This window comes from Eimeria necatrix, genomic scaffold, assembly GCF_000499385.1.
Source record: "Eimeria necatrix Houghton genomic scaffold, Enh_scaff879, whole genome shotgun sequence".
NCBI classification, from domain to species: Eukaryota; Apicomplexa; class Conoidasida; order Eucoccidiorida; family Eimeriidae; genus Eimeria; species Eimeria necatrix.
In genome coordinates this window covers 1-15,187 of record NW_013654681.1, presented here as the reverse complement: position 1 = coordinate 15,187, position 15,187 = coordinate 1, and the positions used below count along the sequence as shown (strand labels likewise).

The following is a 15,187-nucleotide window of genomic DNA, read 5'->3' as shown; positions in this document are numbered from 1 at the left end:
GGTGGGGGTGGTGCTGGGGGGTGTGGGGGGCGTGTCGGCTGTGGGTGGGGGCTGTGTCTGGTTTGTTTTGAATTTATTTGAATTGATTTGTTTTAATTGGATTTAATTTAATTTAATTTAATTTCAGATTGACGACAAGTCGCCGAATAAGAAGCACCAGCTCTTTGAGAAGATGATTTCCGGGTTTTACCTGGGCGAGCTCGTGCGGCTGCTGACCCTGGAGATCTTCGGGGCTGCGGCTCCGGCGAAGGCTCGGTGAGTTCTGCGTTGAAAATCGGTTTAAAAGAATTGAATTGCGAATTAAAATGCAAATTAAATTAAACTAAAAGAAATGAACGGAATTAAATGGGCAGATCGGGGGCTCTTCCCCGCGGCGCGCTGGGGTGTATCGGCAGCTGCGCCGCGCGCCGCGAACTTGAATTTCCGGAAAGCTGCAGATTTTTGCGTTTTTTCTCGGAAAAAAGCGGAAATAAGTAATTAAAATCGGAAATAAAGCACTAAAGTCGGAAATAGCGCATCAAATCGCACTAGAACTCTCCGTTTTCTTGTTTTTTGCGGTGTCAGTGAGGAGTTCTCGTTCGACGCGAAGCAAGCCGCGGTGCTGGCCGCGAGCCTCATTCCGGGCCAGGAAAACGACCCCGCACTGGCCAGCAATTGCAAAATGCTCCTCAAAGAGTGCTGGAGTTGGGACTTAGACGCAGCGGCGCTCGCAGTGATGCGCCGCATCGGCTTCGCCGTCTTCGACAGATCCGCCGCGCTCGCAGCAGTAGCCATCGCAGTACTCGTCCAGCGCACCAGGGTCAGCCTCTCCTGCTGCTGCTGCTGCTGCTGCTGCTGCTGCTGGGAAGTTGGGGTGCTGCTGCTGCTGCTGGGGAGTTCGGGCGCTGCTGCTGCTGCTGGGGAGTTGGGGCGCTGCTGCTGCTGCTGGGGAGTTGGGGTGTTGCTGCTGCTGCGGTGTCCTCGGCGTTGCTGCTGCTGCTGCTGGGTGCTGGTCGTTGCTGCTGCTGCTGCTGTCCCTGCTTACCCGCTGCTGCTGCTGCTGCTGCTGCTGCTGTCCCTGCTTACCCGCTGCTGCTGCTGCTGCTGTCCCTGCTTACCCGCTGCTGCTGCTGCTGCTGCTGCTGCTGCAGAGCCTGGAGACAGACGGCGGAGTGACTGTGGCCGTGGACGGGTCTTTGTATGTTCGCAACGAGTGGTATGGACTTCGCATTCGAAGTTTCTTGAAAGATTTGATTGGCCAAAACTCCGAAAAAGTTCTTTTGAGAGCAGCAGATGACGGCTCAGGCAAAGGCGCTGCCATTTGCGTCGCTGCGCTGCGCTGACGCGGTGTACGTACACCCCAGACTCGCCCCACAGCCCTTTACCGCTGCAGCAGCAGCAGCAGCAGCAGCAGCAGCAGCGGCAGCGGCAGGGGAGGCGGAGAAGGCGGAGGCTGCAGAGCGCCGCGGAGCTGCGGCAGCCACGGGATTCGCGGCGTGCTGCTGCTGCTGCGCTGCTGCTGCTGCGCTGCTGCTGCAGCCGGGTGCATGCATGCATGCATGCATGCATGCATGCATGCATGCATGCATGCATGCAGGTGTCGCTTCTTTTGCAATTTCTTTTCATTTCATTTTTCATTATTTGCATTTCTTTGTTTTCATTTTCACTTTCCACCAAACGTTTCAGCAGCAGCTTGTGGGGCCCAGCAGCAAACAAAGGTTTTCCTTTGCGCCCGCAGCAGCAGCAGCAGCAGCAGCAGCAGCAGCAGCAGCAGCAGCAGCGCAGCAAGAGCCAAGCAAGTCGAGCTAAGTGCATGTGTAAAGGTAATTAATTACTTGCAATTGATTTAAGTTTGAATTTAATTTAATTTCAAACAATTGCAATCGGCGAACTTCTTCGCCTTTTCCAACTTTACTTTTGCTGCTCCAACCCTCTTCTCATTTGCTATTTGCTTCCCGCGACTGCAGCAGCAGCAACAGCAGCAGCAGCAGCAGCAGCAGCAACAGCAGCAGCAGCTGGACTGCTGCTGTTGTTACTGGTAGGGTAGTGCTGGTTTTGCCGCGTCTGCAGCAGCAGCAGCAACCACTGGTCTGCTGCTGCTGTTGCTGGTAGTATATGTAGTGCTGATCTTGCCGCGTCTGCAGCAGCAGCAGCAGCAGCAGCAGCAGCAGCAGCAACCGCTGGACTGCTGCTGCTGGTAGCCTAGTGTCGATTTTGCCACGTCTGCAGCAGCAGCAACTGCTAAACTGCTGCTGCTGCTGTAGTGTTGCCTTTGCTGCGTGTGCAGCAGCTGCAGCAGCAGCAGCAGCAGCAGCAGCAGCTATTTGCTGCTGCTAGTCTAGCGTGGTTCTTTTTATCAAGCAGCAGCAAGGACTGCAGCAGCAGCGGCTTCGAAAAGTAAACACTTAAAGCTGAGACTTGCAGCAGCAAAAGTAAATATATAGTTCGAATGATCTGAAGTTTCGCGGGACTTCTGCCGCTGCTGCTGCTGCTGCTGCTGCTGCTGCTGCTGCTGCTGCTGCTGCTGCTGCTGCTGCTGGTTTGAGCTGCCTGGACTCACGCAGCTTCGCCTGGGGGCGCAGCAGGAGTGTCTGTTTGCTGCTGCTGGCGGTGGCGGCGGTGCCTTTGGTGCTGCTGCTGCTGCTGCTGCAGCTGCTGCAGCAGGTCTGGAGGCAGCAGCAGCAGCAAGTCCTGCGCGTGCTGCTGCGAAGGCGCAATTTGTTTGAAAACCTTTTCCAAATGCCCCACTTGAGAAAGAGTTATTTCTTCTTTCTTTTCCAAAAAGTAATTCTCCACAAGAGTTCTCGTGTCTGCTGCTGCTGCTGCTGCTGCTGCTGCTGCTGGCCGCAGCAGCAGCGCGTTCCCAGCTGTACGTACACCGCAGCGCGCAGCAGCAAACCCTTTCCCATTTGCTGCTCCGCATGCATGCATTAGTTTCATTTCGTTAACACTTTTGCTGCTGCTGCAGCAGCAACACTGCTGCTGGTGCAGCAGCAGCAATGCTGCGGCCTTGCGCGCTTCCTTACCTGTTGCTGCTGCTGCTGCTGCTGCTGCTGCTGCTGTCTTCCGCAGCTCCGGGGTGTACAGACACCCCAACTTCGCCGCCCCAACCACAAAAAACAAAAAATCGAAAAGACGCATTTGCGGAATTGTTGCTGCCAGTCTGCTGCAGATCAGGTCCAGTACGGGGGCCCCCTGAGCAGCAGCAGCAGCAGCAGCAGCAGCAGCAGCAGCAGCAGCAGCAGCAGCAGCGGCAGCGGCAGCAGCAGCAGTGGATGCAGCACCGAGGAGTGAGAAGCAAGATTAGACGCAGCAGCAGCAAAAGCGGGCGCGACTGATGAGCCAACTAACTTTAATTTCCAAACAGCTGCAAACCCTAAACCCTAAACCCTAAACCCTAAACCCTAAACTCTAAACCCTAAACCCTACTGGAGGAAGGGTTTGCACGAGTCGGGCGAAGTCTACGGCCCCGAATTTCGCCGCAGCCCTCAAAATCTGCAGCAGCAAATAAACAAATCAAATTAATTAAATTATTTATTTATTTATTTATTTATTATTTATTTATTTATTTATTTATTTATTTATTTATTTATTTATTTATTTACTGGCTTTTCTAAAATATGCTCCACTCTCTCGAACTCCCCCAGCTGATTTAAACACCAGGCGATTTTGACCAGCAGCGAGGGCGGGAGGCCCTCAGCAACGCTGCGCTGCTGCTGCTGCTGCTGCTGCTGCTGCTGCTGCTGCTGCTGCGGCTGCTGCTGCTGCTGCTGCTGCTGCTGCGGCTGCTGCTGCAGCAGCCCTTTGCTGCGGATGCGCTGGCCCAGCGCCTTGAAGAACTCCGAAACTTCTGCAGGACTCATTTGGGCCAATTTGGCAGTGTCGACCTTTAAGGAATCCTCCTGCTGCTGCTGCTGCTGCTGCTGCTGCTGCTGCTGCTGCTGCTGCTGCTGCTGCTGCTGCTGGTGGTCTTGCTGCTGCTCGTCCTGCTGCAGCTGGTGGTGCTGTTCTTGTTGCTGCTGCTGCGCGCGTTCGTGGCCGTGCTGCTGCTGGAGGAGCTGCTGCTGCTGCTGCTGGAGGAGCTGCTGCTGCTGCTGCAGGTGGCGGCGCAGCTGCTGCTGCTGCTGCTGCTGCTTCGGCGAGTAGCTGCCGCTGCGCAAGAAGCAAATGCACTCCTGCAGCAGCAACTCGTGCTTTATGCTGCACTTCTGCAGCAAATGCAGCAGCTGGAAGATTTGGAAAAAAGAAAAGTTGTTCAACTTCAGGTGTATGTCCACCTGCTGCAGCACCAAAGGCAGCACCGCCATGTGCGGGTTCCGAGACACCAGCGCCGCCATGCTGCTGCTGCCCCCCTGCTGCTGCTGCTGCTGCTGCTGCTGCTGCTGCTGCGGCTGCTGCTGCTGCTGCTGCTGCTGCGGGAGAGCAGCAGCGCCGTAGGTGGCGATGGAAGCAACAATGGCCACGAGCTCGTGGGGGTGGTGGCAGTGCAGCAGCAAGTCGGCCCTTTGGCGGAGGGTTTGGAGGAACTGCTGCAGCTGCTGCTGCTGCTGCAGCGAGAAAGCAGCAGGAGCAGCAAGGGCTTTGGAGTAGCAGCGGATGAGGGAAAACAAGTTCAGCACAGACAGCCGCAGCAGCAGCCCCTTTTGCTGCTGCAGCTGCTGCTGCAGCAGCAGAAACAAGTCCGGCTCGACGCCGCTGCTGCGCCGCCGCAGCGCGGGCAGCCAGCCGCGCCGCTGCTGCTGCTGCTGCTGCTGCTGCTGCGCGTCCGCAGCAGCAGCAGCGTCGCCGGCGAAGAAGAGCTCCATGAGCGACGCCGCCGCCAAGACCTCCTCAGGTGTATGTACACTCCGCAAGTTCAACCGCAAGTGCTTCAAAAGCTCCCTTTCGACTTCTTTTTCGCGCAGCGCCGGCGGCAGCCGGCCGTAGGCCGCGCCCACCTCGCCGAGTTGAACGACGGAGAAAGAAGGCGCCATGTGGACGATCTGGTCTTCCAAATGCGGAATAAAAGTTTCGGAGACGAAGTTGGGCGGCAGTCGCTTTTTAAAAACCCGCGAAGTCCGCACTAAGTCCTGCTTTCCGGCCGCCGCCGCCGCCGCCGCCGCCGCGCCCGCGCCCGCCGCCGCCGCGCCGGTTCGCCCCCATTCCGCGGGCTTTTTCGAGGATTCCGCGGACGAATAATCGGAATTCAATGAAAGAGAAGCAGCGGGCGGGGAGATCGGGCCGGATTCGGAGGAAAAGCGGCGGAAAGCCGCGGCGGCGGCGCGCGCGCAGCCCGCGGCGCGGGGTGTACGTACACCCCGCGCGCCCGCGCAGCCGCCGCGCAGCCACAACGGACTTTCAGTTCTTTCTTTTTCTGCAAAAGAAAGAACTGAAAGTCCGCTAGCGGAGCTGCGGGGAACTTGGAAAGCGCCGCGAGGCGCGCCGGCGAGCCGCGACAAGAGCCTGGCGGCCCCCCGCTGCTGCTGCATGTTGCTGCTGCCTCCGCCGCCGCTGCAGTTCGCCCTGCTGAGAACTCCTAATAATAATAATACTTTTAATAAATTCAATTTCCCCTTCTTTTCCATTTGCTGTTTGCTGCGGCTCGGGGCTGGAGCCGCCGCAGCCGAAGAGCTGCTGCGCATGCAGGCGGGGTTGCTGCGCTGCACCTGCTGCTCTTTTCTCGGCTTTCTTTCTTATTTTTCCTTTTTTATTTATTTATTTGTTTATTTATTTATTTTATTTGTTTTTATTTGTTTTCTCTTTGCTGCTGCAGCCGCTGCACCGCGGTCTTCTATGGTGCGCCGCCGCTCCGCAGGGAGCACCGGGCAAGCCCCATGGGGGCTCAAACCCTAGGCCCTACACCCTAAACCCTAAACCCTAAACCCTAAACCCTCGCGCCCAAAATGAGCGGCGACAGCCCGGGAAACTCGCCTTCGGGCGCACCCGCCCCCCCAAAGCAGCAGCAGCAGCAGCAGCAGCAGCAGCAGACACCCTGCACCAGCGATGCAAGCACCAGCGACAGCAGCACCAACAGCAGCAGCTGCTGCAGCAGCAAGAGCAGCAGCAGCAGCAGCAGCAGCAGCACCACAAACAACAACAACGCCAAGAGCTGCAGCAGCACCACTGCCAAGCAAGAGCCCTCATGCGGGACGTTAACAGCAGCAGCAGCAGCACCAGCAGCAGCAGCAGCAGCAGCGTCAACAGCAGCAGCAGCAGCAGCAGCAGAAACCCCAGCAGCAGCAGCAGCAGCAGCAGCAGCAGATCCAAATGCCGTCGTGTATAGGCTGGGCCTCGAGCGGCTGATATGTGCGCCCCTATTTAACACTTCAACATTTATTTTTAATTAATTAATTTATTTATTTTAATTAGTTAATAAATTAATTAATTAATTAATTTATTTATTTATTTATTTAATCTTTTAATTCTTTTATTTATTTCTCTTTTTGTGCGCAGCATTTGTTTTGCTGTGCAAAGTCAAGGAGCCCCCGGGGCCCACAGACGCAGCAGCAGCAGCAGCAGCAGATGGCGGGGAAGCAGCAGCAGCAGCAGCAGCAGCAGCAGGAGGCCGCAGCAGCCGCTGCGGCTGCGGCTGCATGGGTTACTCTGCGTCCGCAGCAGCAGCAGCAGCAGCAGCAGGCGCGGAGCTGGAAGCTGGCGCAGCAGAGGGCCGCAGCAGCAGCAGCAGCAGCAGCAGCAGCAGCTGCTGCTGCTGCAGCAGCAGCTGCGACCCCCCCAAACCCTCGCTGCTGCTGCCAAACCCTCAAGATGTTGCAGACATCACCAAAGACATCAAAACAGCAAATGTGCTGCTGTATCCCTGGCCCCTCGTGAAAGTTGTGATTGCTGCGCAAGTCCACGACGTGAGGGTTTAGGGTTTAGGGTTTAGGGTTTAGGGTTTAGGGTTTGGGGTTTGGGGGGGGTCGGGGTTGGGCGGCGGGGGGGGGCGCGCCCGCAGGCGCAGCAGCAGCAAACGCTGCTCTTCCTGCGGCTGCTGCTGCTGGGGGGCTGCTGCTGCTGCTGCTTCTAGCAGATTTGCTGCTGCTGCTGCTGCTGCTGCTTCTAGCGGATTTGCTGCTGCTGCTGCTGCTGCTGCTGCTGCTGCTGCAGTTGTTCACAGTATTGGGGAAGAAGCAGCAGCGGCAGCTGCGGCTCTTCTCGTGGGAAAGCTCAAGGGATTATCTTCTTGCGTTGGTGCTTTCCTTCAGCCAGTAAACCCTAAACCCTAAACCCTAAACCCTGCTGTTCTGCAAACCCTAGGCCCCTCAGCAACCCCTAAACCCTAAACCCTAATGGCACCAGCGCCCTTAACTAAAACCCTCGCCTGAAACCCTAAAGGTCCAGCAGCAGCGTCACCGTCTTGGATCTAGGGTTTAGGGTTTAGGGTTTAGGGTTTAGGGTTTAGGGTTTAGGGTTTTGCGCAGGCCGCCCTTGACCCTGCAGCGTCTGTGCGAGGTCGTTTCAAACCCTCCTCACCGCGAGGTGGAAAAGCTGTTCTTCGCCTTTAGAAAAGTAAAAAGCAATTCAATACTGATTAGGGTTTAGGGTTTAGGGTTTAGGGTTTAGGGTTTAGGGTTTAGGGTTTAGGGTTTGGTTGTTGCCCGTGTTCATTTTTTCCCGTTGGTATGCTTGCGCGTCTGTATCTTTCGGGAGTTCGGCGTGGGTCTGTTGCTTCTACGAGAACTTAGGGTTTAGGGTTTAGGGTTTAGGGTTTAGGGTTTAGGGTTTAGGGTTTAGGGTTTAAGGTTTAGGGTTTGTGCTGCAGCTGCTGCGTGTCCGGGACTGCTGCTACGAGGAGCCCTCGTCTCCTCCCTTGCCAGACGATCCCGTTATTGCAGAACGCATTGCCGCGGCAAACGCCGTAAGCCCTAAACCCTAAACCCTAAACCCTAATTTAGGGTTTGTGACCAGCGTTTCGAGGCGCAGCCTTCTCGCAAGCCCAATCTAGCTTTAAACCTCCACCGCTGCCCCCGCACAACCGAGCATACATAAAGCTCCGGGTTAGCACGCAGCGTTCAGGGCTTAGGGTTTAGGGTTTAGGGTTTAGGGTTTAGGGTTTAGGGTTTAGGGTTTAGGGTTTGGGTTGCAGGTGTCTGCGGAGCTGACGGAGGCGGCGCGCCGGCTGGCGGGGGCTCGCGGGGGTTTCTTTTCGCTGCAGCGAAAAGAAATAAATAAAACAAATAAAACAAATAAAATAAATAAAATAAATAAAATAAATAAAATAAATAAAACAAATTTAAATAAAATAAATAAAATAAATAAATCAAATGAAGGCAGCAGCGACAGCGAAGAAGAGCCCTGCTGCTGCGTCTGCTGCACCGACTGGCTCGGCGAGCTGCTGCAGCTGCAGCAGCAGCAGCAGCAGCAGCAGCAGCAGCAGCAGCGCCGCTGCTCCTCAGAAGTGGCCCAGGAAACGGAAACGGAAACTGAGCCAGACTCAGCAGCAGATGGGTCAGTTGCTTCCTCTTTTCAAGGAAAGCAGCAGCAGCAGCAGCAGCAGCAGCAGCAGCAGCAGCAGCAGCAGGAAGGCGATGACGCAGCAGCAACTACTAGCAGAAAGCGGAACTCAGAAGAAGTTTCCCTTGATGCTGCTGCTGCTGCTGCTGCAGCAGACGCGGGGGATGCAGCAGCAGCAGCGGCAGCAAGTCCTGCTGCTGCTGCTGCTAGGAGGAGACGCCTGGATGAAGATCTGCTGCAGCAGCAGCAGCAGCAGCAGCAGCAGGAAGCGCAGTAGTGGGCTGGGGTTTTGCTGCAGCCAAAGCCTAAACCCTAGGCCTCTGCGCTGCAAAGGCCGCTGCGCGAGTTGCCGCGGGTGGCCTAGGGTTTAGGGTTTAGGGTTTAGGGTTTGAACGGGATCTGACTCGCCTTTGCATGCATCCAGAGGCCATTATCTGTTCGGGCTGAGCCTCCAGGGTTTAGGGTTTAGGGTTTAGGGTTTAGGGTCTCGGTTTTCGTCTTTAGCAGGTGCAGGAACGAGGATTGAGGGTTTAGGGTTTAGGGTTTAGGGTTTAGGGTTTAGGGTCCAGCTAAGCCGCGTTTTTCGGCGAGATTAAGGAGGAGTTCAGGAGGGTTTAAAAAAAATTAAAAAAGGGTTTTAAACACTATAAAAGGGTTTAGAAGGAATTATTTAAATTTGCAAAAGTGCAAAAAGGGTTTAGGGTTTAGGGTTTAGGGTTTAGGGTTAGCCACAGATTCAGGTGTACGTACACCCCGCAGGTGTACGCGGAGTGCAGCAGCGCTGCAGCAAAAGAAAAGTTTTTAATTTAAATTAAAATCATTTTTAATTATTTAAAACTTTTAATTTAAATTAAAATCATTTTAATTATTTGAAAGTTTTAATTTAAATTATAATTCTTTTAAATCATTTGGAGAAATCTGCAAACTTCGCCAAATCTAAAGTCCCCAGCCACGCTTCTGGAAGCCCTCAGGGTTTAGGGTTTAGGGTTTAGGGTTTAGGGTTTAGGGTTTAGGGCGCAGCAGCCTGAGTTCAGGCTTTACGGATTCGGGGTCGCTGGGATGAGGACGTAGGCTCTAGGGCTTAGGGTTTAGGGTTTAGGGTTTAGGGTTTAGCTGCGATAAAAAGGGAATTTTATTTTATGATTATGATATTTGAATTAAAAAATAAATTAAATAAATTAAAAAGAAAAAAGAACTAAAAGATAAAAGCTCAAAGCAGGAGACGCAGCGAGAGCCGCCTAAACCCTAAACCCTAGACCCTAACCCCTAAACCCTAAACCCTAGACCCTACCCTAAACCCTAAACCCTAAACCCTAAACCCTAGGTAACGGCCACTTAAATGAAAAGATTCTCTATAACTGGGAGTTCACCGTCTGCGTTTGGGGGCAGGGTTTAGGGTTTAGGGTTTAGGGTTTAGGGTTTAGGGTTTAGGGTTTAGGTTTGGGGCTGCATGCTGGCGAGATCGCGGGATATTCAGGGGAGCTGTTTTTGGTTTTGATTTAAAAATAAAATAAAATAAAAAATAAAAACAAAATAATAATTCTTGCTGCTTCTCCAGAGGCCCCAGAGTGTGGGGAAGTATTCCCTCATTTAGGGTTTAGGGTTTAGGGTTTAGGGTTTACGGCTTTCGTCGCAGAGCTGGGAGAGACCACGCGCGGTTATGCGGCAGCAGCTGCAAGTGCAGCAGCAGCAGCAGCAGCAGCAGCAACTAGCAGCAGCAACAACAGCCGCCCTAGACCCTGCAGCAGCAGCTGCTGCTGCTGCTGCTGCTGCTGCTGCTGCTAGCTTTTCCCTTTGCTGCTTTTGCCTGCAATGAATCTTCCTAGCCGCAGAGAAGCTGCTGCGAAGCAGCCACAGCGGCCAGCAGCAGCAGCAGCAGCAAAAGCAGCAGCAGCAGAAACTGCTCTCTCCAGATCTCACAGCAGCAGCAGCAGCAGCAGCAGCAGAAGGAGCAGCAGCAGCTGCAGCAACACTACCGCCAGCAGCAGCACGGGCGTTGCAAGCGCCTTCAGTAGCCCCCCAGGGGCCCCCAGGCTGTCCCACCCTGCAGCAGCAGCAGCAGCAGCAGCAACAGCAGCAGCAGCAGCAGCAGCAGCAGCAGCAGCAAGAGCGGTGCTGCCTCCTCAGGCACGCAGGATGCCGGCTGAGGGGTGCAGCAGCAGCAGCAGCAGCAGCGACGCAAGAAGCAACAGCAGCAGCGACAGCAGCAGCAGGGAACTTGTGTCTAGGCCGAAAGAAGCTCCAGCAGCAGCAGCAGCAGCAGCAGCAGCAGCAGCAGCAGCAGCAGCAGCAGCAGCAGCAGATGGCGCTTCTTCAGTGGGACCAGAAGCAACAGCAGCATCAGCAGCTGCTGCTGCTGCCGACGGGCACTCTTCCACCGAAGAGTGCCAAGGGAGACCAGCAGCAGCAGCAGCAGCAGCAGCAGCAGCAGCAGCAGCAGCAGCAGCAGCAGCAGCACCGCCGCAAGCCGGCGCAGCCGAAGCCCCTGCCTCTATCGTTGAGAAGCCGCTTGCAGCAGCAGCAGCAGCAGCAGCTCCTGCAGCAGCAGCAGCTCCTGCAGCAGCAGCAGCTCCTGCAGCAGCAGCAGCTCCTGCAGCAGCAGCAGCAGCAGCAGCAGCAGCAGTGTCGATTGTTCGCTGCCACCTTTCCTGGTGTGGGGCCCCACAGGGCCCCATGGTGCCTGTGGAAGGGTTTGAGATGAGGCCTTTGCTGCTGCTGCGGGACCGGCAGGGGAAAGTGATAAGCAGCGAGGCCCTCAGCAGCAGCAGCAGCAGCAGCAGCAGCAGCAGCAGCAGCAGCAGCAGCAGCAGCAGCAGCAGCAGCGGGGGCTGCGGCAGCGACAGCAGCGACAGCGGCCAGGAGCAGCAGCAGCAGCAGCCAGCAGCAGCAGCAGCAGCAGCAGCAGCAGCAGCAGCAGCAGCAGGGGAGGAGGGGGACTGCGTTGTTGCCTATCGGTGGAGCAGAAGTCCTGCTGCTGCTGTTTGCTGCTTCCACCCTTTTGCTGCTGCAGCAATGCAGTGTACGTACACCTGGCGCTGCTTCTGCTGCTACCAGTGCTTCAGGAGGGGGCAGCAGCAGCTGAAGCAGCAGCAGCAGCAGCAGCCGGGCAGCAAACCCCACAGACACCCAAACCCTTTCGTCTACGGCCTGCCCCAGAACAGCAGCAGCAGCAGCAGCAGCAGCAGCAGCAGCAGCAGCAGCGCAGCAGCAGAGCCCCACCTCGCGCTGCTGCCGCCAACAGACCCTTGGGGCCCCCCAGGGGGGCCCCCGGGGGGGCCCCCTCCTCGGGGGCCCCCGGAGGGGCCCCCGGAGGGGCCCCCAGGGGGGCCCCCAGGGGGGCCCCCAGGGGGGCCCCCCGAGGGTTCTGAGGGGCCCCCCGGGGGGCCCCCCTGGTCTGTTGTGAGTTATGAAAAGAACTTGAGGCCCTATTTGAGTGACTTGGGGCGGCAGTTCATGTTTGAAGCAGCAGTGGTGCCGAAGGAGCTGCTGCTGCTGCTGCAGCAGCAGCAGCAGCAGCAGCAGCAGGAGCAGCAGCAGCAGCAGCAGCAGGAGCTGCTGTGGCAGTGGATTGAAGCAGCAGGCATTGAAGTCCATAAAGTCAAAACAGCTTTTTGTATTCCTTCTGTGGGGCCCCCCGCGCCGAGGCGTTTGCTGCGGGTGCCGCAGCAGCAGCAGCTGCAGCTGCAGCAGCAGCTGCTGCTGCTGCAGCAGCAGCAGCTGCAGCAGCAGCAGCTGCAGCAGCAGCAGCTGCTGCTGCAGCCCCAGCAACTGCACCAGCCGCACCTGAGCCTGCAGCAGCAGCTTCGGCAGCACTTGCTCCTGCAGCAGCAGCAGCAGTTCCAGCAGCAGCAGTACCACCCACAGCTGCAGCAGCAGCAGCAGCAGCAGCAGCAGCAGCTGCAAAAACGCGGCGATCTCTTTTGTGCTGCTGCTGCTTCCGAGGGGGCCCCCTGGGGGCCCCCCCAAACCCTAGGAGAGATTCTTGACTCAATACTAAGAAAGGGTTTTACCCACGTTTCCCCACCTGCAGCAGCAGCAGCAGCAGCAGCAGCAGCAGCAGCAGCAGAGCAGCCGCCGCTTCACATGGCTCTTAGCAGCAAAGCCCTCCTGACAGGCAAGGGGCCCCAGGGGCCCCCCAGTACCCAAACCCAACTGCAGGGGGCCCCTGGGGGCCCCCCCCCAGGGCTAGGGGGGCCCCCCCAGGGTGTGGGGCCCCTGGGGGCCCCCGGGGTTAAGGGTTTCTGCGGGTTTGAGGGTTTAGGGTTTGAGGGTTTGGAGGGTTTGGATGTGTCGACGGGGGGCGGCTGCAGCACGAAGGGTTTAGCTGCTGCTGCTGCTGCTGCTGCTCCTGCTGCTGCTGCTGCTGCTCTTGGCTACGACTTGCCTGGGGCGCAGGGCGCAGCAGCGGGAGCGCCGCTGCAGAAAGCAGCAGCAGCAGCAGCAGCAGCAGCAGCAGCAGCAGCAGCAGCAGCAGCGGGGGCGTATGGGGACTCGCAGAGCAGCAGCAGCTTCGAGAGCAGCAGCAGCACGAGCACCGCTGCGAGCACCTCCGCCGCGAGCAGCAGCGCCGCCGCCCCCAGCAGCAGCAGCTGCAGCAGCAGCAGCAGCAGCAGCAGCAGCAGCAGCAGCAGCAGCAGCAGCTTCAGCGTGATGAGCTGGAACATCCTCGCGGAACTTTACGGCTCTGCTGCTTCTTTTCCCCACTGCGACTCTTTTGCTCTTTCTTGGGTTTACAGAAAAAAGAAAATTGCAGAAGAAATCCAAAGAATGCGCCCCGACATCCTTTGCCTCCAGGTAGGGAGGGTTTAGGGTTTAGGGTTTAGGGTTTAGGGTTTAGGGTTTAGGGTTTGGGGTTTGGGGTTTAGGGTTTGGGGTTTGGGGCCGTGAGGGTTTGGGGTTTGCAGCTCTTCGGGTTCGCGGCGCTCGGCGTTTTGCCTCCGCGGCGCGCTGCTGAACCCCTAGGGTTTAGGGTTTAGGGTTTAGGGTTTAGGGTTTGGGGGTTGGAGCTCTCCGGTGCGAGCTGCTGCGCCCCGAGGGTTTAGGGTTTAGGGTTTAGGGTTTAGGGTTTAGGGTTTGGAGCTTTCCACTTCGGGCGCTCCGCTCCCCCCGCAGCGGGCCTAGGGTTTAGGGTTTAGGGTTTAGGGTTTAGGGTTTGCAGGAGGTGGAGCCGGAGGCGTTTGGGGAGTTTCTGCTGCCGGCTTTGACTCCGCTGGGCTACTTGGGGGTTTACAAACGCCGTGCTGCTGCAGTGTTTGCTGCCAGCAGCAGCAGCAGCAGCGGGAGGTACACCAACGACGGAGTGGCAGCATTTTATTTGCAAGACAAGTTCTTGCTGCGGGACTCTGCTGCAGTGGAGTTTGCTGCCTTTGCGCGCCTGCAGCAGCAGCAGCAGCAGCAGCAGCAGCAGCAGCAGCAGCAGCAGCAGCACGCTGCTGCTGCAGCAGACAGGAAACTCCTCCAGGGAGACTCCAGGAGGTTCATGAAGGACAACGTCGCGCTCCTGCTGCTGCTCGAACTCAAGCAGGGCCAGCAGCAGCAGCAGCAGCAGCAGCAGCAACAGCAGCAGCAGCAGCAGCAGCAGCAGCAGCAGCGGCTGCTGCTCGTTACGAATGTCCATATCACCGCCAGCCCCGAGTCCAACGACGTCAAACTTTGGCAAACGCAAACGCTGCTCGCGTAAGACAAAAATTAGGGTTTAGGGTTTGGGGTTTAGGGTTTACGGTTTGGGGTTTAGGGTTTAGGGTTTGGGGTTTAGGGTTTACGGGAGAGGCGAGCCCGTGTCGTGGCCCTTCGTTGCTGGAGTTGAGAGAGCGGGTGAGGGCGTGGCAGCTGTGCGCAGCAGGCAAACCCTAAACCCTAAACCGTAAACCCTAAACCCTAAACCCTAAACCCTAATTTGTGTGCAGGGTTTTGGAAGAGTGTTTGGCGCGGCTGTCGGTCTCGCCCGCGCTGCTGCTCTGCGGCGACTTCAACAGCAAACCCGATTCTGCTGTTTACGAAATTATTACAAGAGACTGTTTGTGGGGCCCTTTGCTGCAGCAGCAGCAGCAGCAGCAGCAGCAGCAGCAGCAGCTTGCGCAGCTGCAGCTGCAGCAGCAGCAGCAGCAGCAGCAGCTTGCGCAGCTGCAGCTGCTGCAGCAGCAGCAGCAGCTTGCGCAGCTGCAGCAGCGGCAGCAGCTGCAGCAGCAGCTCGCGCAGCTGCAGCAGCCGTCGAACCCCAGCTTCGTAAACCCTAGCTTCGTAAACCCTAATTTGCTAAACCCTAATTTCGTAAACCCTAGGCCCCGCCGCCCCCTCAACCTCGTCTCCGCGTACGCCCTGGTGAGCTCCTAGGGTTTAGGGTTTAGGGTTTAGGGTTTAGGGTTTAGCCCAGCTCCCGGCTCCCCTCCCCCCCTTCCCCCAGCCCCTCCCGCCTCCCCCAGGCCAGCGCCTAGGGTTTAGAATTCAGCGTCTAGGGTTTAGGGTTCAGGGTTCAGGGTTTAGGGTTTAGGGTTTAGGGTTCAGGGTTTAGGGTTTAGGGTTTAGGGTTTGTGTGCAGGGCGGTTGTTTGTTGCGGGGCGGCGGGGTGTACGTACACCTGGAGCCGGCCTTCACGAACTTCACTCCGCACTTTTGCGGCTGTTTGGATTACATTTTCTTTTCCGGAGATTCTTTGCTGCTGGCGGAGCTGCAGCAGGAGTTGGAGCGCGCGCAGCTGCAGCAGGCAGGGTTTAGGGTTTAGGGTTTAGGGTTTAGGGTTTAGGGTTTGGGGGCGGGGTTGGGGGTTGGCCCGCCC

The 15,187-nt window shown here is 57.0% G+C and overlaps 4 protein-coding genes across 4 annotated transcripts; 3 read left to right on the top strand and 1 right to left on the bottom strand.

Moving 5' to 3' along the window:
* Positions 1 to 172: 172 nt before the first annotated feature.
* ENH_00080670 (hypothetical protein) lies at positions 173 to 1,322 on the top strand (the record flags this gene model as incomplete). The annotated part of the gene is made up of 3 exons (XM_013583284.1): positions 173 to 255; positions 565 to 799; positions 1,131 to 1,322. 3 exons carry the CDS (start codon positions 173 to 175, stop codon positions 1,320 to 1,322), a joined length of 510 nt encoding a protein of 169 aa, XP_013438738.1.
* A 1,213-nt stretch (positions 1,323 to 2,535) lies between these two features.
* Positions 2,536 to 5,447, bottom strand: ENH_00080660 (hypothetical protein, conserved; the record flags this gene model as incomplete). Its single annotated transcript, XM_013583283.1, has 4 exons — positions 2,536 to 2,846; positions 3,006 to 3,174; positions 3,409 to 3,474; positions 3,585 to 5,447. 4 exons carry the CDS (start codon positions 5,445 to 5,447, stop codon positions 2,536 to 2,538), a joined length of 2,409 nt encoding a protein of 802 aa, XP_013438737.1.
* Positions 5,448 to 5,861: 414 nt separating this feature from the next.
* ENH_00080650 (hypothetical protein, conserved) lies at positions 5,862 to 8,689 on the top strand (the record flags this gene model as incomplete). The annotated part of the gene is made up of 6 exons (XM_013583282.1): positions 5,862 to 6,264; positions 6,412 to 6,539; positions 7,066 to 7,166; positions 7,380 to 7,467; positions 7,721 to 7,816; positions 8,228 to 8,689. The coding sequence occupies 6 exons, from the start codon at positions 5,862 to 5,864 to the stop codon at positions 8,687 to 8,689; spliced, it is 1,278 nt and encodes a 425-aa protein (XP_013438736.1).
* Positions 8,690 to 10,224: 1,535 nt separating this feature from the next.
* On the top strand, positions 10,225 to 15,120 carry ENH_00080640 (endonuclease/exonuclease/phosphatase domain-containing protein, putative; the record flags this gene model as incomplete). The annotated part of the gene is made up of 4 exons (XM_013583281.1): positions 10,225 to 13,206; positions 13,571 to 14,088; positions 14,319 to 14,733; positions 14,951 to 15,120. Coding segments are annotated over 4 exons (4,085 nt in total), but the record flags the coding sequence as incomplete, so codon positions are not given.
* Positions 15,121 to 15,187: the final 67 nt, after the last annotated feature.